Raw genomic sequence first — 24630 nt, 5'->3', positions numbered from 1 at the left:
TAAGCAACAGTTCTTTGAAAGTTATGCTCTCCATTTAATCAGCATCCCATCAATCATCATTGCCATGATCAAATAGGCCAGGAGTGCCACAACACGTTCAAACCCAGTTAATTTTTTCTGCTCAAGATTGATCAGATTTTGTCTTTTTTACCCTACAAAAAAAAAAAAAAACCCTACAAAAAAAAAGATTTTGTCTTTTTTTCGACTTCTTAAAATTATTTTGTTAATTTCGACTATATAAGTTGTGATGATCAGCCCGTACCTCCTAATACATTCTTGGAGTACTTTTCAAGGCGCTTCCAATGGTGCCAAATGAAAAATATGTTTTGACTAAACTTACCGAGCAATTTGAGAAAATATAAAATGAAGTTTTTAGCGAAAATAGCCATATGTTGCATAAGAAACCCTCATAACAGTGGTTTCAGAGGGTGCTTTGGATCGAGAGAAACATTTTGATTCAATATGTATCATAGTGAACGTCTTCATTTTTGGGGTCAAAAACGCGATCGTTTGATTTTCGATGAAAACCATGAGGTACCCCTCATGCTTTTTGGTCGATTTTTGATGATATTTTTTAGGTCCCCAAAAAGTTGAGCAAAGGCGCCAGGAAGTTACTGCTACTCGAGTACAGTTGTTTGGCGTCATTCCGGTGGCTCAGGAAGGCCTCCATATCAAGACATGAAGGCTTAAAAGCTGTCAAATTTGGCTGTGTTGCATGCATTTGCTTGCCGATAGACACGTTCTTATTATGACACAAAGGTGTAAAGATATTGTATGCATTGATCTGGATTTAGAGTATGTTGTTACATCCAAATATTCAGCTGGAAATATTAGGTGGAGTGGCACTGGTGTATCGCAGTACCATAGCACAATGATACAGCTTATTAGTGAGGCGATGACGGTTGTAAGGCACGCTGGACATTTTAAATGCTATAGATAGTCTGCATCTAGTAGAAACTATACTATCAAATTAGCTCAATATAGCATTCCCTATTATATCCGTAAAAACATAAGACAAGACAATGTTTATTCAATGGCAAAAAACGGGTTTCAACGACAGCATAATGGTGCTTAATTCTAGAACATAAATTCAGGGCGTAGATTGACAACTAGCAACGCACTAAAAGAATTTTAAATGCACTACTGTACTAACAGTTAGCCTTGTATTCAATTTTTCGATAATTTGGTTGTAAAGACAATAGTGTTGCTAAACATGACTGTATTTGCTGGATAATGCCCTGTTTTTGAGCAGACCAATTTACATTGTGCGAGCTGCACATTTGAGTAGATGTAGCTAAGAACTTTCATCAAGAGCTATGTGCTGAAAGAAATGCTTGCAACCCTCAATTGAATCAGTGGTTTTATAGCTTTGAATTTGACGTGAAATGATACGAAGAAGTGACCAGATGAGAGCCATCTTTTTCTACAAATCTAATTGTAAAGTCTGTTTAGAAGACCAAGTATCAGTAAATGGAGCCAATCTCTGCTATAAACTAACATTACAATCAATCTTTACAGCTTGGTATAGTATAACGTGTGTCTCAAGGATGCCAAATGTACAGTAGAATTGCATTAGCAAATAGGTAGGTTTGTTTATTCATAATTTAATATATTTTACAATTAGGTATTCTAAGTATATCTCTCATAGTCATCAGCAACACCCACAGCAATCATCGTTATATGCGCCTCCTTCACAACAATCGTTGGGTCCACAGCAGCCCTCAGTGCAACAATACGTGCACGCGCCCAGACATCTATGATCTGCGATTGAGTTACTCCGAGCGATTGCCTCAAATTTGTACTTACAAAAGCCACATGCATAGTTGTGATAATGCCGATGAGTGATTTTGAATATATCTTCCTCCAGGCTGGTGATAGTATGGCTGTTGAATGATTTGAGGCTGAACTGATGGATAATAAGCCGGCTGCACTATGAAATCAAATTAGAAAAGATTAGATAACGACATGAACATTGGGCAAGCGCACTTACTGCTTGGGTGCTGTGAATAGGGTTGATATGTCATTGGTGTCGGTGTATTGACTACCACTGCAGGGGACGGATATGCTGTGTATGCTTGCTGGAAATGTGTCATGTTTGAAGTGGATGAGAGAACGATGGAGAGAGAGAGAGAGAGAGAGAGAGAGAAGCGTGGGTAGGATAAAGTAGACTCTTATTCAAACATTGAGCCATTTGAATCACTCATTATGAAAGCTTTGCATGTAAGAAAATCCAAAAGGCTAAGCAGTGCGTCTTATGATCATGGAAATTACCAAATGTATACGGTTTATTTGTTTACATGTTATCATGGATATAGAAAGAAAAAAAAAGACATGTGGTAGCTTTATTTGTTTATCATCATGAAATGAATGATTTGTAATGTGGTGGCACCACTATTCTGCTGAGTAGCAAGCATTAAGAACGACGACGATACTGAATCAACTAGAGAAATAAATGTGAGCCAAAGCATGGATTAGCGTTACACGTGATGCAAGCTTACCATTGGATTTCGAATCAACGTATATAACAGAAACCATCTTGTCAAGGCTCTTTTCGAAGATACAATGTTTTTTTTATGGTCGGTACTGGTTTTAGAGACGGTTGCATAGCATTCAATGTCTTTTTCAGCCATAGTGCGACCTTTCTTTAAATGAGATCGACATAGGTTTGGCTCGACATTTCTTCCCAAAAGTTGGTGTGTTGTAAATGTGTCCACACTATTCAGTAAGCATTCAACAAATACGAGCATAACTGGATTGTTGTATTCATGTTCTGCGAGTAGCTGTGTTGAGATATACGTGAGTAAATAGTAATACCGCAGTGCCATCTTGTACAAACCATGCCACAGTATGCTGTAAAGCCTATATGATTCTATCAATGTTAATACAGTCCTCTCCACTTGGATGCATATACAACTTGCCTCCATCTCCTCGACGAACACTCCACGTCTCTGCATTTCTGTCTACACGAACACTAAACAATGGGTATCGAAAGATCAACTTCAATGTGCGCAAAATGTAGGATGTCAATGCTCTTGTCATGGACGTGAGCATCATGAAATACCAATAATGCAAGAAGGGTGCGCGATGTTGAATACTAAATCGTGTGCGATTCTCGACAAACACAAGATTTGTAATTCGCTTTTGAATCATCTGCACTACAATGGCGATGAAGAAACTGGCGAAATAGACGCCGTATCCCACATGACGAAACACGACATCCCTCACTCGATCCAGTTGAATAGCAGCAGTGATGAGTGTCCCAATCAGACTGATCTCCACCATGACATAGAGTGTACCCGTAAAGCCAAACCCAATCAGCACACCGAGAAAGCGAATGGAATCATCCAGATCAATGCTGCGATAAAAGATGGTATGAGTGAATGTTATTGTTGTGCAGGAACTCTTTGACTTGCCCATTGTTTCTCTTTCCCTTGAATAAGAAGTAATCGCCCTTTCTCAGTAGCAGTATATCCTTGGTAAATCGACGCAATATGCCTAATGAATAGACCATGCACACTGTACAGAAAGAGACGGTTAGACGTTGATCAGCATTACAGTACCTATACTCACCGCCACCAGCGCCTAATGTAGCGATATACACTGCAATCTGCATCAACATAAATGTCTTGATTGCAAAGCTCATTGGATCAGGATGGTATTGAAACTGAGAGAGATAAGGTGTCCAACTGCATATATGAACAGGGACAACACCTCCTACACCGATCATCTGTGTAATGAGCAATGGAATCTAATGTAATGTTGTGTCAATACAGAGAGTCATATACACACAGTGTATATATCTACCAATTGTCCAAGGCAGTACAGTAACAATGTTAGCGAAGTTTTGATGGCAAAAGGGATGCGAACATGTTCATGGATACCAAACAGCTTTCGAATGCAAATTTTCATGAATTTGCGAGTACGCATGCGCTTCATGATCAGCTTCCAATCTAGTCTTTGCCATAATCTCTCGTTGAGAACAAGCCATACAAGACCCACCAAAGAGGTGTTTTGGATAGTAGCTGTTTTCTTTTTGCGTCTTACAGCCATCAGTACTTTGACATACTTTTCCTCAATGTCTTGCACTTCCAGGAACTCAAAACAACACACAGTACAAGGCTGAAATGTAACACATCTGGTTACAAAGAATACTAGCACAATGCAATAGGCGATGAAGGTGGGTACAGCAGCCAGCAAGTTGATTGTTAGAAACGGGATACTGCGTGCGTAGGTAACAACGTAGGAAGGAAGGTCCAGAGAGAACCGAAGCCCGAACAGAGTGCATGTTGACCAAGCACCTACGCATACTAGTCAGATATGGAGTTTATATAATATACAACCAAAGGAAGAGGCTTACCTAGAAAATTAGCTAGCCGAGACCTGTAGGTGGCATGATAGCAGAGAAAGACGGGATAAAAGTAAACAGCGTATAGAAAAAATGACAAAAAGAGCTCTATACATATTGAAGCCGTGAGGTTGTTGAAACAATCCCTTGTTGTTGCTGTATACTTGCCTACCATTTTAGCAGCTCGAGGAAGCCATTCATGAAAGATACTTGATTGAGAGTTGATCAAGTTCCAAGCCTGATTGGAGATGTATGATCCTATATTTGAATCTATATCAGGGTACAGCTACTAGCGTACACGATGACCCTCGCATATACTTACCCAGCATAATGACAATACACATGAGCACCTTATGAGATGGCGTTCTGCAAAGAAAGCGGATGGGGCTATAGGAGCAGTGGGTCAGTTATTAGTACCAAGTCAAAACAAAGTACAATATACTTGCGATGGAAAACTGAAATCTGACAGTAAACTCATGATTGCAAACACTACTGGCACAATGACAAAATTGATCAATGACAGATATTGCAGTATAGAAGCTACTTGTGCGCATATTTTAACCACTGTTGTGGAAGGACCATGCACATAGAGACCAGCATATAGATATGAAAAGCACATGGGATCCGCTCTGGAACCATAAAACTCAACCACCTAAAACAAGCATTGGGATAAATAGCAAATCAAAGCATTACTTGCTGTTGTACATACAATGGACCGGGTGTATCTTGGGAGTGTGATATCAGGCACTGTTTTTACGTTTCTCAATACGCCGCTAGAGTAGTTGCCAATATGCTTGTGTTGGTAATCAAAAAACTGATAGTTTACCATCATGGCGCGATCAAAGGCTGCAATTTCAAACAAGATGGATTGCTTATCCGGGTGATGCACGGACGGGATGAGGGTGAGGTTCATGGCATAGTCATCCACAAACTTCTTCATGTACCATCCAGTCACCGTTATATTTTGAATCAATGGCCTATCTGCTATAGCGACCATCTTGTGTCCAGTGGTGGAGTACGTACTGCCATCATCTTTAAACAGAAATCCAGTGGGTTTGTATCTGTTGGGTGCACAACACCCTCCTACGAGGGCAACAGAGACCTTGGCAACAGTCAGTGACACGTTGACTATTGAGAGAGTGATTAGAAGCGCCATGCCATGCTCTCGAATAGACTTTTGTACGTACCGTATTGCTGAGGGTAGTAGATCCAATCATCGTCTTCTTGAGTTCTCCATCCACTGCCGTTGATCTGATTGATCCGCTGGCAAACACCATCTCGGAACATGTTTTGTTTACTATCGCATATTAGCTAGACGAGCTCTAGCTGGGAAACTTGTTTATTACATACCCATTGAGCTCTTCCCAGCATTGAGTGGAAAAAGCAACTAAATATCAATGGGTCAGTCTGTTGAAGCTTGAAAGAACAGCATTGCTACATACTACATTGGACGCATTTTGAGAACAATAGCAGTACTACGAAAAGAGCAAGATAGCGCATAATCAGTGTTTGCAATCCACCTTGAATGAGCATGAATTCATGCTTTCTTTTTATACCAAATCTTACCTTGACAGATATGTTAAGGAGACGAGTGTGATCTACATCAACCAATGAGTGTGTTTATAGGGAGAGCAGTGATTGAATGAAATGCCATCACTATTTGAATGGCCACAGCACATTTGTCTCTCTTTTTTTTTATTGTGTTTTACAACAAAAAGGAGCGAAAACGATGGAGGAAACACGCGTAGACGTACCAGAAGGATTCGACTTTGAAACATATATCAACAATTACGAAGGTATGTTTTGTATACAGAGACGCACGCCATGCCTTGTATTGACGTCTGAGCAAAGGCTATTCCCGTATCAGTAGAAGCTTGTACATTGCTAAGCACTGTCAAGGTCTGGCCATTGAAGCCTACAAGACAGCCATTCAAGACATTCAACAAAACACACGCAACACAGCTAAATACACACATGCAGTCGAGTGTCTGAATGAAGTGTTACGCAGCACAGGACAGCCTACAATGCCCATTGACCAAGATTGGGTCAATCAAGTGCAACGAGAGAACAAATCACTAGCAGATAGTTTGGAGAATGAATTGAAAGTGGCCAAAGCAAATCTCGCCAAGGAGGATATTCGCATGTGCCATATCAAATTGGGCGACTATTTTTACAACAAGGGCGACCTTCCATCTGCCATGAAGAACTATGTGCGTACAAGAGATTACTGCATGACAAGTCAAAATGTGTTGGACATGTGCTTTCATACAATCAAGGTAAGCTATCCGTTAACAAGCCAATGTACACACACAGTATTCTGACGGGTTTTACTCGGCGAAAAAGGTCTACTTAGATGACTGCAACTACTCTCATGTCGTCCAAACATACATCTCTCGAGCAGAATCCACACCCAATATACCTGATAAAATCAACACCATGAGCAAACTCAAATGCTGCCAAGCTTTATCCTTATTAGGCAGATCAGAATATCCCAACCGCTATCGCTCAGTTGCGTCTGCGCTCTTGGAGGTCTCATTTGATTCTGTCAGCTCCTTCAACGACATCATGTCTGCCAACGATGTCGCCATTTACGGTGGATTATGCGCTCTGATCTTTTTCGACCGACGTCAATTACAAACACAAGTGCTCAACAATACCAATTTCAAAAACTTCTTGGTTTTGGAACCCACCTTGTTGGAACTAATCGAGTGCTTTTATAAATCGAAATATGCCACATGCTTTGAGTTGTTGGAAAAGTACAGACACACGCTGAAATTGGACATGTATCTGGAGCCCCATTTGGACAACCTGTTGCGTCTTGTGCGTGAAAAAGCCATGGTTCAGTACTGTATACCTTACTCCATCATCGATATGAACAGGATGGCACAGGCGTTTAATATCAGTGTGGAGGTATTGGAGGATGATTTAATCACTTTGATCAGAAAGAACAAGATCTCTGCCCGCATTGATAGTCATAAAAAGGTAAATGCAGCTGTCTTTGGTTGGACATATGTTACTTTTTACTGACTCTGTCACTCTCTATTTGAAGATTCTCTGTACCAAAAAGCAAGAAAAGCGCAGTGAAGCCATTGAACGTTCTCTGTTGGCAGGTGATGACTTTGAGAAATCATCCAGAGCTCTTTTATTAAGGCTAAACTTGATGAAAAGTCAGTTGATTGTCAAATAAGTGAAATAGGTACAGCGTCAAGTTGGACAAATACGTTTTGAATTTTGCTACAATAAACGATGATACTTGATTCTTTTCTTGCTGCTTGTGGAAATGATGCATCACAATGCCAGGAGCATGATCACCTCTGAAGTAAAAAAGTGTAGCCGCCAATTGGTTTAAAGATCCGTTTACATCAGGATAATGCAGTTTCTTTTTTTTTTTTTTTTTTTTTTTTCTTTTCCTTTCAACTTACCCTACATCTCTTATTTCACTCGAACAGGCTAATGGATTCCGAAGCTCCCATCAACGCAGTGAGTATTCGTATGCTATGGTACTTTTGTGTATTTAACTAGATTGAGGTAGGGTCACAGATTTGTCGTAGAGGCAGAGAATTATGAGGACAACGAAAACTGGTTAAAGGCAGCGGAAGCTCATACGAAAGCAGCAGGTATGGTCATCTAGACACTCCCAAGATGACATACACTAACAGCATACTCATGTATTAGAGCAGTTTGAGATTGCTATTCACGACTCTGTTGAAGACGAGGTAATTCCTGTTCATCAGAGGCCTATACACTCTTGACATATACAAAACTAGGCCATAAAAACACTCAGGCTATTATCGTCAAATCACCAAAAGAAAGCAAACGAGTTGAATCGCAAAGCACAAAGACTGATAAAAGCAGCGGCAAAGAGCCGGATGCATCAAATGGTTGGAAGCAGAGGTGGTCTTCGTAATGCGCTATCTTCATCACAACAACATCAACACCAGCATTATTATCACTCATCACAAGAGTATGGAAACGCTTCCACGAGCAACAGCAGCAGTATTATCTCTAGATTAGCAGGCATCCATGCATCTACCGTTGACAGCGGCGATATTGGTGAATCGTACACTTTATTACCCAGCATTGTATGTCCTCTTATCAACGAGCCAAGCAAAAATGCATTGACGCCCTATTTTATGATTTACAGGAACGACAAGAGCTCGATTTTCTCAAGTTCTTTGAATCAGTCAACCAACTTGTAGAAAACGTCTGCAATCCAGCTGTTGCATTCACATCAGCACCTTTAAATGAGAACGATATCCCGATACCAGACGAAGTAGATGTAGACCAAAGTTCCACCATTCTGCAGCAATCACACAACACAAACGCCACGATGATGGATTCTTATTTTATCGTAACAGATCCAAAAGAGGAATCCATGGTCTCTACAATTCAAAAGAAAATGGGATCACTATCTATCAATGATGCCACTGCTCCCAACATTATAGATAGTTGTAAACTAGAGAACGAGAAGTTACGAGTCCAATTAGCCCATCTAAAAAAACGGTTAAAGTCATTGCAAATGGTAAATAGTCGCATGCTTCCACATTATACCTACAGCAACTGATTGCATCCTCTTTTGAAAAAAAAAGTCGGCGGAAGAAAACAACATGCTCAAGAGCAGTGTGCTGCAATTCAGAGACGATGTCCACAAGCAAGCAAAAAGAATTATGCAATCACATCACGAATCCTCTATGCGAGCCTCCGCGTCGCTCATAGCAGGAGGAGTAGGAGCAGCAGGGCCCAATATCATGCATGGATCTCGACACTCCCCATTGGCAATTGGGAACGGCAATGGGAGTCATGATTTAGGTATTTTTGCAAAGCATCTGTCAAAAGAGACAAACTTGACTGAAAGCAAGGTATAGCTTCTCGCTTGAGAGATTTGGAGGAGGAAAATAAGCAATTAAGGCTACAAAACGAGAAGCAAAAAGTGCTGGTGAATAGATACAAGGAGAGATGGGAAATACTGAAAGCCAATGCTAAAAAGAGAAGAGCACCATCGTCACTATCTACAGTCGTTTCAAATGTGATTACAGAGGAATTAGAGGAAGAGATTTTATAATGCTGCCCAGGAAATTTCAGTTATGTTGAATTTGTATGATTTTTATACTGAATAAACTTGGTCATGGATATGAAATCCAAACTACTGCATCACTCTAAAGGGTATTGAGTTTTCCAGCTAGCCCCACAAGCCAAAATTAATTCAAACCTAGAATCATAGTCTGTTCCAGATTGGACAAATTTTGATGATTCTGAACTCGATCGAGCTATTTTTGCAGATTCGACTAAGTGAAGTATGATAATCACCCCATGCTTCCTTAAGCTTTCCTGGAGTACTTTTCAAGGCGCTTCCAATGGTACCAAGTTATATAGATGTTTTGAATACACTTATTGAATGATTTGTAAAAATATGAAAAGAGGTTTTTGTCCAAAACGTCAAAATTTTGTATATGAAAACCTCAGAAAAGTGGTTTCAGAAGTTGCTTTGAATCGAGAGAAACGTTTTGAATTAATATATACCATAGTAAAAGTCTTCATTTTCAAGGTGAGAAACACGATCGTTTGATTTTCGAAGAAAACCATGAGGTACCCCTCATGCTTTTTGGTCAATTTTTGGCCATGTTTTTTTTTTAGTCCTCAAAAAGTTGAGCAAAGGTATCAGCAAGCTACCGCTAGGCAATAGCAACTGTTTGGTGTTATTCTGACAATCTAAAACGGCCTTGAACGCGAGAAAACACAGCTCAAATGCACTCATATTTTGCTGTATTAGGGACACCAAGGACTAAAAAGAGATAATATCAGTATGCTACTTGTCCGTATATGAAGTAGCTACCTATATATGGATGTAGAGCATCACATAAGAGTCAAATCGATAGATAATATAAAGGCTTTTCATGTATAAGTGGAAGGTCAAAACGAAAATAGCAGTAGTTTGAAAAAATATGCAAGAGCAATCAGTAACACGAGCTGCCGCTGTGCAGTTCTGTTCTCACCGAGGCGAAGAGAAGGCAGAGAACCATCCGAAGCATAAACTCTCATATGATTAGTGATTTTATATCCATCAACAATCAGGGTTCTTCTAACATTTTAGCTATATTAATTTTGCGATAATAGCCAAAGGCCCGAGGCAGCGTGAGTCGTTTGAACGTAGATTGATTTCCACCGAAGCGAAGCGTAGGTCATGAAACCACCCGAAGTGTCGAAAGGCTCGTATTAGTGAAATAATGTCATGTTAAGCATTTGAGTTGTGTCTATTTCGTTTCCTTCACTATTGGGTTTTTGTCCAGATTATGCATACGATCTCACATTACATTTACTCTATCAAAAGCTGTATCCCCATGGGCACGTCTGACATTTGTATGAAACATCAAAATGATTTGCTTTTGAATAAACCTGACCTGCACAATGATGCGCGATATCGTAGTATACAGATGTCTATAGATAATATCAAATAATGACTTAATGAGCCCTATTTTTCCATTAATATCCCATAGGGTCCAATTGTGACGAAAGAGTGTTGCAGGTTAAAACGATTTGTAATGAATGACTGATGAACAAATATGCACTATTTACATGTGTGCCTTCTATTTTGGTAAATTCTATATCGAATACTTTGTTTCTGTGGATTAACCAAATGAAGGATTACTGCCCCTGTTGCATATTTCAAGAGGGGCTACTTCGTAACTTTAACGGTCTTGAAGCTTATTGCAGAAACACATGCAACTTGGCAAACTAGCATTGACTATTGTTCTACAAGACTGTTTCAAATGCACTCTTAGTGTAGTGAAAGGTTCATTTGATTCTGGATAATTTCAGAAAATAAACGAGGGCCTAGAATGTAATGGGGGTGTCTAGTTCAATTGATACATGGTAACATGTTGCCAGTGCTAAAATACTTGCTTGGCTTGTACACACATAAAATACAGAGTCTGTTTATCGCGGAATCATAAATATCTCCTACTTGATTTAGAATAAAAATGCCTCATCCCGCTTAAAAGAGCACTGCCTGAAAATCACTTTGATTTGATGTTTGATTCGTTTGAAAATGTCGTGCCATTTCTTTTTCGCAATACTCCATAGCTACCTGGGTCAAGTCCAGTTTCATTGTGGTACCATCTATTAAAACACTGGTATCATATAGAAATGTTGTCAAGCTTCAATGCTTTTGCTTTGCAGGTCTCTTCAAACTAACTAGAAGCTAGATGATATGCTTACATCAGATTACACAAACCTTAATTCTATCTTGACTCAAGAGTTTCATATATTCCCATCTATTATGAAAGACAGTAATAAAACCATGATTTGGCATAACTGGGAGAAAAGCTTAATTTAATAGAGTGTTCCGTTCCATAAACCGTCCGAATCACGACCTATACTGTAATACAGCATGACTTTCATGACAAGACCATCTTCATCTGAGTAGATCCTTTGTCTGTATAAAGAGATGCTACGGCCAGTTTTTTCTCAAGGGGGAGCATCGACATTTAGTACCTTCGCCCTTTAGGCTTTTAGCTTTTATCGAGATTGGCTATATTTCAAACAAAAGATGCCCGTCCTGTTTACTGAGCTTCTTTCAGCCCTGAAACCTTGCCCTTTAGAAACCTGTTTTAAAAAAAATAAGTCAGGACAATGAGGGAAATTGGGGGGAAGGGCGATACCAAGAGAGGAACCAAAATGAGATTACCAAGGAGGGGGGGGGTCATGTTTCTCATTTTTTTTTATATGAGTAACATTCTCCTATATAATTCTTTTTCTCTTTTCTCCCTTATTATCACTTTTTACATGTACTTTTAATATGGGGAATAGTCCATCAAGTGAAAATCATAAAAACAGCATCACTAGACATGTATCCTTGGAATCTACACATATAGCACCAATGCCTGTGTCGACTACATCCACATTACCTACACCGGGCCTGAGTCGCAGCTCATCGAGAACAACATCTCGGCCTGCATCAGTAATCGGAGATGTCAAAGAATGTGTCAGTAAAATCTTGGGTAGATCATCATCCACATTGGATGTAACATCAACGTCTCATCGGTCTACACCAAGACGATCAATTTCGGCGCCTGCAGGATGTTTTGACAGCACAATGCTCAATTCATGTAGCAACATATCCTCGTCGACAACGAAATACTGTCTGCCTATTGACGAAACAGAGCAAGACCGTCTCACGAATACAGTAACTATCTTTACATATACATCGTATAAGCATGTTTAATCTAATTATATACTGCAGCATTATGTTCTCAAACATTGCTTTGGTGACAACTTTTCGGCTCCAGTGCATGATATTCTATCTAGATCAATATCAGTTGCACGAGGTCTAGCTAATCCAACACCTGTTAACTCCACAATTACAAGAGACAACTCTGTAGAACCATCTGTCACTTCGACTTGTCCGGCATCTTCCGTCAAACATGACTGGTCAACACCTACCAGAGTGCTGGATGTCGCCTGCGGATCAGGTGTTTGGGTGCTTGAAATGGCCACAGAGTATCCCCACAGTGAGTTTTACGGTATTGATGCTGCCTGTATCTTTCCCAACTGCATCAAGCCTCCAAATACAACATTTCAACAGCATGATCTGCTCGACAAGAATGGCTTTCCATACCCTGATGAATATTTCGAGTATATTCACATGCGACTCGTGTACAACTGCTTTTCTACTGTCGACCTCAAGGTAAGCACTTGTAAGCCTATGAGACTTAGCTCTATCTTTAACGCACTAATTTAGTTTGTCCTCGCTGAAATCAATCGAGTGCTCAAGCCTGGTGGCTATGTTGAAATCAGAGACATTGATCCTACCATAAAGCATCCAGGACCAATCGCCGAGAAAGTATTTTCTGATTTTGCGGTGCGAATGGCTCAACTGAATGCCGTGGATGTTACTTGGACGCCTCATATCTGCGAAGTTCTTGCTTCTCAAGGTGAACTGACCGATATTTACCATCAAAAGGTGTCCGTTGGCTTTGGTGTTGAGGGCCCCATTGCAGTTTCTGTTGAGAACAGCATTTGTGATGCTATCCGAAGCTACAAAAAATTCTTTATGGAAGCTTACGACCTGTCGTCTCACGAATGCGACGAAAGGATTGATGAAGTCATCCATGAAAGCAGAATCTACCGCTCCTTCTTCAACTACTACATGGGCTGGGGAAGAAAACCTCTTGTTGTCATGGAAACTCATGTCGGCACAGATGCCACGGACATCACAATGACTGACGGATCTTCGTCAGTAACACCATTTAGCAGCGTGCCTATGACCTCATTGACTCTCGCCACTAGTATTCCAGAATGCTTGCCTACCTTACCAGAGACGGAGGCCAATGTTCTATTGATTGAAAATGTTGATGATATTATTCATTTGACGCATGGATTTACCGAATAATGTAATATATACTATATACCAAAAATTACCACATACCCATTTGTCACCTCTCCCAACATCATACACACACTTGTAATAAAGCAAAACCTTATATCTTTACCTTTGTACATCAACATGTCTTGGTGTGGTGAGCACTCGTGTGCATCCGTCTACCGCCATTAGCCAAGTTTCTTCTGCATAAAGACATTTCATTGACTAGCTTCCAGAGCATTGAAAACTCTCACATGTTTCTTGAGACATTTCATCCAAGGTTTCATAGCCCCAATTTACTAACCAGAAGAATCTTTCCTCGGTATCACGGTTATGGACATGCATTGCTCTTTTGATCGATTTACATGAAACCATTGTTTAGTGTGAGATTAGAAATTGCTCTTCATCGTTCGTCACAGCTTATCATATAGATGGAGCTTCTCCAAGAGGTAGATCGGAAATGCCAACCGTTTTGAAACCACTTTAGTTTCAGGAAGCAGATAAATAATTATGCTTTACGCTCAAGCAAGTAGAGATAGAAGATTCCCAAGAAACTACTGCCATCTGGTATCCCAAATGTCAAGAGCGTTTGTCATGACAGTTCGTGCTATCCTCTTGGTAGAGAAGCAGAGCTATTCTGCCACTCGGATTCATAGTGCCTTTACAGTGAAATGTGTGCCTAGAGTTGAGAAATCGGAAGCAGTTGCCAATTGCAGCCATCAAAAATACTCCAGTATCAAATTTACGTAAGACTGCACACAATTCTACTTGCGTCTATGCGTGCTATATGATAGTGCTCTTGATTGATGTTGCGGTTTGGTGTAATCAAGAATAGAACCTATGATTGAAGAGAAGCTTCAGCCCAAATGCTTATTTCCAATAAGAACCACCTGTATTTTTAGTGGCATGTATATATATGAAAAACAGTGTATCACACATGTCAAATTTATCTTCAATTCAGTCTATTTTTAACCATCTCTTCCCTCCTTTCTCTGAATAGAGATATGTAGTGGCCCCCTTTCGACTCGTATAGCCCTTGTTTGTATGTAGCATGCTCCCGCCACTCTTAAATTCGGATCATGCTCGGTTACTCTCCAGATGCATGCAGATGTTCATCAATATTGAACATCCAGCATTCAGCATGCGCTGATGTCTTTTTCAAACTAAACAGCACACAATTATGTGTGTGATACCAAGTTATCCTGAAATGGTGTTTGAGAGCACGTTACAGTGGCCATAAAGAGTATGAATCTGTTTCCCCTTTTTTTTTCTCATTCAGAAAAAAGAGAGTGTGTGCAATTTCATCCTGCATTTTGTACAAAGATCATTGTGTGTAGATCTCTTTATTCTTTCTTTCTCTATCATCACTCTCATTTTTTACGCTTTTCCCTCCTCTCCTCTCCTCTCATTTCCTTTCCTTTCATGTTCAACACGAATCAATACCATACACCCGGTTATCACGATGAACACAACTACTCATTTCAATATATAACGCCAAATTCCAGGTAAGAAAATTCATAAAATAGCCTGATTTGCAACCGTATTCACATACAAACACTGCTCAAAGAAAAGTGCCAGCACCATCTCCAGCAACAGCTCCAAATCATCATGTAAGTTTTCTCAAGTCGTACCAATCAATATAATTCTAATTTATTTATAATATCGACAGACAAATAACAATGACAATTGGAGACAAGTAAGTTGGTTTAGAGGCTCACATACAGTCCATATATACTTACATACCCTAGCCTGCAAGAACATCATCCTTACAGCAATCACAACCGCAGTTGAAAACGAATCAAAAACAACTTTACCATGATCGCGAATCTCTCATTGATCCAGCAGGTCAGCATGGCTACTCAGCTCGAGAAACGTACATAGAACCCAACATGTCAACATTTGTCATTGATCCTGCCATTGAAGACTATTATGTGCATAACATTCCTCTCCCTCTGCCTGCTGTTCCCTCTGTGCCTGCTGCTGTTGCTGCTCCTGTTGCCATGTCTACCATGAATGACACTCGAATGAACTATTTCCATCAAGATCAGCAACATCATCAACAAGATCCCCAAATCCAAACTGTGATTAGCCAACCGAAATCTGTAAAATCCAATGTACAGCATATAGTTAATTCATCCTCTCCTATACAAGTTCAGCACGCCTATGTGGAAGTGCCTCAGCCCTCAGTGGCTGTCTACGAGCAAACCAACAGTTTTAGTTTACAGCCTGTACCACTCAACAAAAAGGTCAATGGCAACAATAGCAACAACAACAACAGCCAAAATATCACAATGAAGCCAAGCGCTTCTACTAGTTCAAACAGACTACCCAAACCACCTCTTACCCCTCTGGTGATTCCACCCACTCCCATACGCTCTTCTTCTTCACCAAACAGCACTCACTTTATGGCAACAACCCCCACTCGCACTTCATCCATGCAACAAAACTCACCCAACACAAGCACCACATTATCTACACCAGGCGGTCTCAGCACACCAGGTTCATCTAGAAGCGCCAATTCACCCATGGGCCTGTCACCATTCTATTCACCTAGCACACCTTCACCTAATACACTCTTACCTCACACTACGCTTCCCTCTCCATTAGGCCCACATTCACCATCAGCCAACAATAGTCTCAAGAGAGCAATAACTACCACCAAAAAGCTGTCCATGCAACCCGAAAATGAAGCTGAGCGTCTTGTTCACGAAGGTATCAAATTCCACGAAGCTGGCAAGTTGGAGCAGGCTACAGACATGTTTAAGCAGGCTTCCATCTTGAATTTACCTATTGCTATGTTCCTGTATGGCGTGTCGCTTCGTCATGGCTGGGTACGTGTAGTTGTCATCATGGATATAGAATCAGTAGCTTACATCTGAGTTGCAGGGCTGTAAAAGAAACGAACATTTAGCATTTCAATACCTTCAAAAAGCAGCTGAGCATGCCGTTGAAGATCTTAACAATTTTTCAAATGCTGTCAATGCTTCTGCTTCCAAAGGTGAATTGATCATGGCCATCTATGAGCTTGGTGTGTCTTTCCGGCATGGCTGGGGAGTAAGTCTATTTCCATAAATTGAGAGAAAGAGAGAGAGAGTTGTATTAACCCTATGCGTTAGTGTAAAAAGAACAAGGAAACAGCTGTATATTACTTTAAGATTGCTGCTGATCTGAATGACGCCGATGCGCAAAATGATCTTGGTCACTGCTATTATCATGGCCACGGTGTCAAGAAAGACTTATTTATGGCCGCAAAGTATTATCGAAAAGCAGACAAGCAAGGCCAAGGTATCATGGGCAATAGTTGGATTTGGAAATCGAAATACGATGCAGGTCCTCCTTCAAAAAAATAAAAAGCTATCAACTTGTAATGTTTTAATGTGAATCTAAGGGCATTACCACAGCTTTGTTATTGCGCACATCATGATTCAAATGATATCATAATTTGGGTGCTGAATATCACTCCAAGCAGAATATAGCGAACGCTTCGAGAGTTTTGTATATAAAGCTGAGTAATCAAGAAGATGTTGTAGCTGTCAACAGCCAATACCACTAATCGGCAGTACGCATGATCCAAGTATCAAATCAATGACAAAGGTCTAAGCAAATGAGGGTACAAGACAAAAAATGACAAAAGGGCTGCATTTATGTGATCGGGCAATCTATGAACTTGGCCATTTTATCTACAATTGTGTCTGTATGATCATCAATTGCTTGCCATGTCAAGATAGCATGAGCAGAACGCTGCTAGAATGGCTGCAGATACTGCAACAATGGCCATGGTGAAAGACAATAATAGGTTTATTAGTATATTTGTTACTAGTCGATCTATCTCGCTACGCTCGATGACCTTTTTTGAGATATTGTCATTGCAAAAGGCACCTTCATGAGGCAAAGCTCCCCCAAAAAAAAAGTATTTGCGCTAAGCAATTGTCCTTTCAATTCCATGATCCCCATTTAATCAGCATCGCAATCATCATTGTCATCAACAGAAAGGCATAAAGGTCAGCCAGCAGCAATGCCGCCGCCAAAATTGATCCAAACTCAGTTTATTTTTTCTGTTCAAGATTGGACAGATTGTGTTTTTTGCGACTTCTGCAATCTACTTTGTGATATTCGACTATATAAATTGTGCTTATCACCCTACGCTTCTTAATACATTCTTGAAGCACTTTTCAAGGCGCTTCCAGTAGTACTAATTGTAATAAATACTTTGACTAAACTTATTGAGCAATTCAATATAATTTGAAATGAGGTTTATAGCCAAAATAGCCATGTTTTGCATATGAAAGCCTCATAAAAGTGGTTTCAGAGGTTGCTTTGGATCGAGAGAAACATTTTGAATTAATACATACCATAGTAAAAGTCTTCATTTTCTAGGTGAAAAACGCGATCGTTTGATTTTCGAAGAAAACTATGAGGTATCCCTCATGCTTTTGGGTCGATTTTTGGCCATGTTTTTTTTTGGCCCAAAAAGTTGAGCAAAGGTGTCAGGAAGTTACTGCTACTCAAGTACAATTGTTTGGCGTCATTCCGATGACTCATAGAGGTCTACACATCAAGATATGAAGGCTTGGAAGCTTTCAAATGTGGTTATGTATTGCTTTATAGAGTGTATTTACATGGCATAAATCACATCTTTGGCAGCTGCAATTTACTGGAAAGGCAGTTCTGTAGTTTGTTGAGCAATTTTTAATTTGAATAGGAGGTATATTGATTTTGGTAGAGCTGATTCATGCAAATTTTGATGCGCTATGTTGCTGGTAAGCTTATTAACAATGGATTTGATGTAATTGCCACCAGTTTCTATTTTAATCAGCATTGGTTGCACCATTGACAAGAGAGTGACACAGTAGGCATTCATTTCTTAGTAGCATCCAACCTCAAAGCAAAATGGATAAATGTTGCTTCTTTTGATATTAAAGCAAAACACTTTACGTGGGATGTGATCAATTGCTCGATCCATGTTAGTTGCAAACGTGAAGTCCGAATAATGACTGAAGGTTTGCAAGAGAAATGAGAAAAAGATATAAAATATCACAGCAGGATCTTACAATGCTTTATATAGTCTTGTAAGCATGGTCAATTAAAAGTTGCCAGACAGAAATATCATACTTATGTCTTGTCCAAACGACTGTATCCAGAATGTGATCCTAACCATCCATACCGCGGTACAATAAAAAAGAAGCACTGTTTATTTCAAATGAAATTTACTGCATTAACCATTCTCTGGCTCTTTTTGATTTCTTTTCCTTCTTCATCCTCTTAAAGTATTCGACTTCTTTGCGTGTCAATGGCCTTTTCTTGTTGATTCTACCACTTTCCGCATTGTGTATTTGAGCATTTCGTTGTTCTGTATAGCTGTCCACATCAAAGTAGTTCTGCATTTGTCTTTTAGCACGGGCTTCTATTGAAAGCATTTCTGGATTTAAGCGATTGACGTCTGCTTGTGTAGCGAATTTTCCTGTTCTTGCATTAAAATGAGCTTGGGATGTGTATAAATCAGCACTGTTGGAAGCACTGGGATCAGCTGCAGCAGGATAACCGTCATAAGATGTAGCGTAGCTGTTGCTGCTGTCATAGTAAGCTGCTGCTGTGTTATTGTCGGCAGGTATACTTGAGCCTGTCGTTGTACTCTCGTCTAATCCATCTAATTTCTTCTTTACAACATTATCTATTCTATCCAGTAAGAAATCTAAAGGGTTGCTGTTGGCTGCTGTTGCTGTTGAGGCTGCTTGCGCTTGTGCTGCTGCGACTTCCTCTGCTGAGGCATCAGGGTTGATCCATGTGGTTTCGTTTGTCTCTGTATTCCACCAGTAATAAGCTTGTGCATTATCGTCCCAAACAGGTGTCCATGTGGGCTGTTGTTGCTCTGTCTTGTCGTCTTGTGTTGTCTCAGTTGATTCTTTTTCTTGCTCCTTGCTGTCTATCACATCATCTTGAGCAGTATGTTCCTTGGATTCACTCATTTTGTTAGGGAAGAAGATATAGAAACAAATGGAAAAAGAAAAAGAACAAATTTTTTGTTCAACAGCTTAAAATGCGTCACTTTATCATCACACCGCCAGACAAACATCCACCAAGCACAACATGCGGCATCCAGATTGCCTTTCAGAGCTACTGTGAGCGATCCACAGGGCAAAGTTGATATTTGAGATGGTATCAAAACAAATTTTATTTCTCAATCTTCATACAACTACTCATGCTGTTCTTCGTCATCGCTTCCAGGATACGACGTGGCTCCCCATATATTATACAAACTCTCACTGATCTTGGCGCCCCATCGTCGTCGATTGATGTGTTCCTGAGTCGCTACCTTGGCCAAATTCTTTGCCTCTTCAGGGGATTTGCTCTGAAATGCCACCAAAAGCGACTTCGGTGTAGGATAGACCTTCATTAGCGATAGTGCTTTTTCCGCATTGACACCACGAATGGTCATAAGCATTCTCAAGTACACTTCATGCACGCTGGTGGATCCATGCTTTGTATTCAATTGACCAAACAGAGGATAACTCACCAAATAGGCTTCTTTGTCACCCGCCTTCTTGCTGTACGCTTGCTTTAGATCGAGGTAGTTTTGTCGTGTGATGACATGACCCGGAATAGCATGCAATGTATGTCCTTGGTACAAGCGCTTCACCAGTTTGGTAGCCGAGACCAAGTAATCCACTGTTTCATCAATTGTGTTGGTGCGCTTTAAAAAGATGCCGTCAATGATCTGGGTGGAAGACATGGCGGTTTGGACTGCCTGCATACCAAAGCGTTCTGCTTCTTCTCGATTGTAATTCTCCACCACGTAAATCACCTTATTGGCGCCTGATCGCTTGAGCCGTGTCTTTTGCTCAATGAATCGACCGTCCTTGATACTGGAGACCAGATCATCCAGACGTTTGCGCTCTAAAATGTAGTCCAGAAATAGCTCTTCTGCTTGGTTGGTGCTGCCAATGGGTCGTGCAATCCAAATCACATCGCCCAGGTCCATGGAACGTGTGATACAAGGCACGCCTTTTGCTGTTAAACTGTCTTGAAAGTAGGTGCGGTTCTGCTTCATTTGAATCTCTCGACTGTCCACTACAAGCACAATTTCGTACTCTCCAGGTCGCAGTGTCTCTGTGATGGGTTCTCTGGCAACAATGGCATCAAAATCCAGTTTCTTTGGTTGTTGCGAGGGGAAAAACGGTTGCGATACAATGTCGTTTTGTGATGAGGGCAGAGGGAACATGGGCTGACTGTCACTGACAAAGGAAGGCGAAGGAGAAGCAGCAGAAAGGGCAGCAGTGGAAGTCTTGTTTCTTACAGGTGTGCTGCTACTAGTCGTACGAGTTGATGCTGGCCAAAATAAATCTTCTTCTTCTCGATGTAGCGGCAGAATAGGTGTTGCAGGCAAGCCAGGACACACAGTTTCGCTATGCATTTCCGGTAGATACGCTAATGTGAAATCACCTTCCACCTTTCTCTTGACCAGACACTTCGCCTTGGGATGACTGCCTTGCTTGGTCTGGTATTTGACAAGATAAGCCAATCCGCCATTCACATCATCGATATCCACAGCTGCTTTCGCTAAATGTCGCTGCGGCTGTTTATCTGTATCCAAATAAGTGAAATGAAACGTGTCGTCTGCTATTTGTCTATTGCGTAACTGAGACATGGGGAAATAATCTTGATCTAGATCGAATTGGCCGTCAAACGTGGGCTCCTCCGCATTATTACTGCCTTGATGATGGTGCAAGCGAGGTGATGTCTCTGGCGATGATAGCAAATCCACAATATCAGCAGACGATGGTTGAGCCAATTGTGTCGAGTTGAGTTCAGGCAGTGAGGCTACGCCTGTAGTGAGATCCATCTCGTAGTCGTCTACATTGTACTGTCGTTTTTGCTTGTTCCTAGCTGCTGTATCATTCATTAGGATAGTCGATGTAGCAGGTGTCTTGTATTTACGAGGGCGTACTAGTATATCGTCGTCGTCGACTTGGTTCATGACTCGTCTGGCAAAAGAAGATGAGCTCGCATTGGTTACAGAAGAGGTAGCAGCGGTGGATGTGGGTCTAGTGGGTATATTGCCTGATGGCCTACTACTACTGCCGTTACTGCGATTGCTGGGAGATGATGATGATGCGTTGGTAGCAGTGATGCCGTTCAAGCAGATGGTTTGATGTTGACTTGGGTCCATGACATACAGACTCATATCAGGTCGAGTGAGATCCTCTTCACTGCCCATGGTATCCAATAAACTCTCAAAGATGGATGCTGTGGTTCTTCCGCCCTTGGGTTTCTTTGGTCTGCTACTGATAGGTCTTCTTCTACCACTGCCACTCGCACTCTCGTTGATGGCTAGTGCCTCCAAAATATCTGCTCTGGAAGAGGATGTAGAAGGTCGCGGTAGAGATTCCTGTCTGAGCTGTTGTTGTCGTTGCTGCTGCTCTTTCTCTTGTCGATCAATTGCATCCCAATCAATACCACTCAAATCACCAAGATCATCATTACTGTCAAATTGACTACGGTTGTTTCGAGATCTCGCTGTGGAAGGATTACTGGAAGACGACGCTGTGGATGTGCGGCCGTTAATGGAGATGGAAGAATAGCGTTCTGGATTCAGCACATAATGACTCATGTCAATGCCAATATCATCATCCTCACTGCCACTGCCTATCGCTGCTGCAAATGATGCTCCAGAAGATGTGGGTAACGTTGCTGGTCTGGATCTCGGCGCTGTAGCTGATGTACTCGTACTAGCACTTCCGCTTCCGCTTCCACGGCCACCTCCTCTACTCTCATTGATCTCTTTTAACTTTTGTGCCAACTCAACGCCTGTCTCTGTCAGCTGGTATTTCGTGGGGGATCCATTTTTATAGACATATCCCTTGTTCACTAAATTCTTCATGCTGTTCCACGCTGTATAGTTTTTTCCCGGTTCTGCTAGACTGTAAGATGCATCGCAATGATCCTGAGCGAGTCGCACAATTTGCTGTTGTGTGGCATTGCATCTACCGTAATCATGAAGATCCAGCAAGGCCAATAAAATGCCGTAGCCGCCTGTTCTGTATTGAGGCACATAAGCCTTGGTTCTCTTCTTGGGTCGAAATGGGATAGGCACGCCATTCTCATCTAGTTGAATGTTGTCGTCGTCGTCGGTCATGCTGGGCGGTGGTCGTTTTCGTTTCGCTGATTGCAGCACCGAGAATAGATCAAATCAGCGTGTGTGTGTATATATATATATATATGTGTGTGTGTGTGTGTGTGTGTGTGGTAGTGCTGCTTACCTTTGCTTGGGGCTGGTGGCATTGGTAAACCATGTTCTTCGCAGTAGGCCTTCATCTTATCAGTGAGCATATCTACAATCTTGGGTCCAATGCCTTCCAGCTGGACAGCTTGATATGGATGCTCAAATACAATAGGACATTTGGTCAGTGATTCATAGGCCTACAGTGATTCAATGTGTCAATCACACTACGCCATCCTCAACATGACATGCTCATACTTTTTTATAGGTATAATACATTTTGCTACTCGTTGCTTGTGTTCTGAGCATCTCTTCTTTCATCCATTGCTGTAGTAGAGGATTTCCACAAGTGGGTGGTGCCATTTTTGTGTGTATTCAAGTAATTAAAAAAAAAAAAAAAGAGCGAGAGTGTTCCTAAAGCACGTCTAGGTTTATAAAACGGGTCTCATAAAACACGAAATTCCGAAACTCGAAATTGGACTACTGCCTTGACCTGGATACCCTCTTTTGAGCACGCATTATACAAACATCCAGTGTTTGATGATGATTAAATATATGCTTTATTGTGAATGATTAAATTATTAAATAGAATCAAGGGATGCTCATTCATTACTAGAGTCTTTCTTGCTGACTAGATGACGATGGATTTGAATCCCTTGTAATTGTTTCCCCCTTTCTTTCCTTAGTGGCATCCCGTATCCAGTCCAAGCATACAGATATGCAATGTAAAAATAGAGTTTCTTCTTGGCCTAGCAGAACCGCAAGGAAAAGAAGGATCGTCTTTTAGGTGTATGCGTTGTTGTTGCGGTAGTAGTGTTTATAGCGGGTGTAGATGCTTTATGAGTGGTTGTTGCATTGGTAACGGGTGCTGCTGCTGCTGCTGTTTGATGTGATGTGATGGATCTTTCCAATGGTGCTGTTGTTTCAACCAGGGGAGGTGAAGCAGTTGTGTAGATGGTGGAAGGAGAGCTAGGTGCAGGGCTTGTGGTAGCAGTAACTACCTTCTTGTCGTCGTGATCATCATGATGAATACTTGCATCACCTGCCTGGGATGCCTCCTCTTCCTGCTCCAGTATCTCCTCCTCAGTAATTGTAAGTACGTTGGCGCTATCACGGCTGTTTCTGCTCGTCTTATCAGATGGAGGTTCAATGATGGGAGAGTATTGCAATGGCTTGGGTGGATACTGGCGAGAAACAATGCTGGATAGATCGTCTCCATTGTTGGTGGTAGTAGCAGTCGAGACGGCGCTGTTTCTCTGGCTGCTGTTGGTGCTCAGCTTTTTCTTGAGAAATGTGGATGACTTGCGAAACAGATTAGCAGCAGACGAGGTATCTGCTTCTTCTGCTCCTTCTTGCTCCTCCCCTTCAGACTGCTGTTGCTGCTGCAATTGCTGTGGTTCTAGAGAAGAGACTTCTTTAGGAGGCGAGGACAATGTTGCTGGTGAAGACGAGATGGGCGACGAAGCTTTGAGCATTTGATTAGCGTTGGTGTTGCCATCTTGAATACTCGACCTTGTCTTGTCAAACTCTTGAAACAAATCATTTGAAAATGAGTCTAATGAAAGATCCAGCAAAGGTGGAGACCATAATTTGAAATCACTATTTGTGGTTTCCATTTTTTTTTATGATAAAAGAGAAAAAAAGATGAATGCAAAAGGTACAACAAACAAGATATATATATATATATATATATATATATCTACTGCAAAG

The 24630-nt window shown here is 41.0% G+C and overlaps 8 protein-coding genes across 8 annotated transcripts; 4 read left to right on the top strand and 4 right to left on the bottom strand.

The window, feature by feature from the left end:
• Positions 1–1629: 1629 nt before the first annotated feature.
• Positions 1630–5632, bottom strand: ALG3 (dolichyl-P-Man:Man(5)GlcNAc(2)-PP-dolichol alpha-1,3-mannosyltransferase; the record flags this gene model as incomplete). The annotated part of the gene is made up of 12 exons (XM_064828169.1): positions 1630–1754; positions 1807–1925; positions 1991–2065; positions 2912–3355; positions 3402–3516; positions 3571–3748; positions 3805–4298; positions 4358–4603; positions 4668–4732; positions 4813–4997; positions 5055–5473; positions 5533–5632. The coding sequence occupies 12 exons, from the start codon at positions 5630–5632 to the stop codon at positions 1630–1632; spliced, it is 2565 nt and encodes an 854-aa protein (XP_064685371.1).
• A 442-nt stretch (positions 5633–6074) lies between these two features.
• On the top strand, positions 6075–7532 carry NAG2_1 (N-acetyl-glucosamine-6-phosphate deacetylase; the record flags this gene model as incomplete). The annotated part of the gene is made up of 4 exons (XM_064828168.1): positions 6075–6141; positions 6197–6621; positions 6689–7327; positions 7395–7532. 4 exons carry the CDS (start codon positions 6075–6077, stop codon positions 7530–7532), a joined length of 1269 nt encoding a protein of 422 aa, XP_064685370.1.
• Positions 7533–7798: 266 nt separating this feature from the next.
• ATC70_008925 (uncharacterized protein) lies at positions 7799–9407 on the top strand (the record flags this gene model as incomplete). Its single annotated transcript, XM_064828167.1, has 7 exons — positions 7799–7825; positions 7878–7962; positions 8021–8061; positions 8113–8427; positions 8490–8867; positions 8935–9154; positions 9211–9407. The coding sequence occupies 7 exons, from the start codon at positions 7799–7801 to the stop codon at positions 9405–9407; spliced, it is 1263 nt and encodes a 420-aa protein (XP_064685369.1).
• Positions 9408–12221: 2814 nt separating this feature from the next.
• Positions 12222–13733, top strand: ATC70_008924 (uncharacterized protein; the record flags this gene model as incomplete). Its single annotated transcript, XM_064828166.1, has 3 exons — positions 12222–12527; positions 12585–13028; positions 13083–13733. The coding sequence occupies 3 exons, from the start codon at positions 12222–12224 to the stop codon at positions 13731–13733; spliced, it is 1401 nt and encodes a 466-aa protein (XP_064685368.1).
• Positions 13734–15125: 1392 nt separating this feature from the next.
• Positions 15126–17053, top strand: CDC6 (AAA ATPase; the record flags this gene model as incomplete). The annotated part of the gene is made up of 6 exons (XM_064828165.1): positions 15126–15208; positions 15271–15313; positions 15373–15399; positions 15452–16534; positions 16590–16757; positions 16820–17053. The coding sequence occupies 6 exons, from the start codon at positions 15126–15128 to the stop codon at positions 17051–17053; spliced, it is 1638 nt and encodes a 545-aa protein (XP_064685367.1).
• A 1857-nt stretch (positions 17054–18910) lies between these two features.
• On the bottom strand, positions 18911–19669 carry LKH1_2 (serine threonine protein kinase CMGC group; the record flags this gene model as incomplete). The annotated part of the gene is made up of 1 exon (XM_064828164.1): positions 18911–19669. The coding sequence occupies one exon, from the start codon at positions 19667–19669 to the stop codon at positions 18911–18913; it is 759 nt and encodes a 252-aa protein (XP_064685366.1).
• Positions 19670–19896: 227 nt separating this feature from the next.
• On the bottom strand, positions 19897–23283 carry ATC70_008921 (uncharacterized protein; the record flags this gene model as incomplete). Its single annotated transcript, XM_064828163.1, has 3 exons — positions 19897–22862; positions 22961–23120; positions 23179–23283. 3 exons carry the CDS (start codon positions 23281–23283, stop codon positions 19897–19899), a joined length of 3231 nt encoding a protein of 1076 aa, XP_064685365.1.
• A 386-nt stretch (positions 23284–23669) lies between these two features.
• Positions 23670–24536, bottom strand: ATC70_008920 (uncharacterized protein; the record flags this gene model as incomplete). Its single annotated transcript, XM_064828162.1, has 1 exon — positions 23670–24536. The coding sequence occupies one exon, from the start codon at positions 24534–24536 to the stop codon at positions 23670–23672; it is 867 nt and encodes a 288-aa protein (XP_064685364.1).
• Between the last annotated feature and the right edge of the window lie 94 nt (positions 24537–24630).

This window comes from Mucor velutinosus (genome assembly GCF_035048745.1).
Source record: "Mucor velutinosus strain NIH1002 chromosome Unknown tig00001563, whole genome shotgun sequence".
In the NCBI taxonomy this organism is placed as follows: domain Eukaryota; kingdom Fungi; phylum Mucoromycota; class Mucoromycetes; order Mucorales; family Mucoraceae; genus Mucor; species Mucor velutinosus.
The sequence above is the reverse complement of the archived record's forward strand: the minus strand, read 5'-3'. Positions and strand labels throughout refer to the sequence as shown.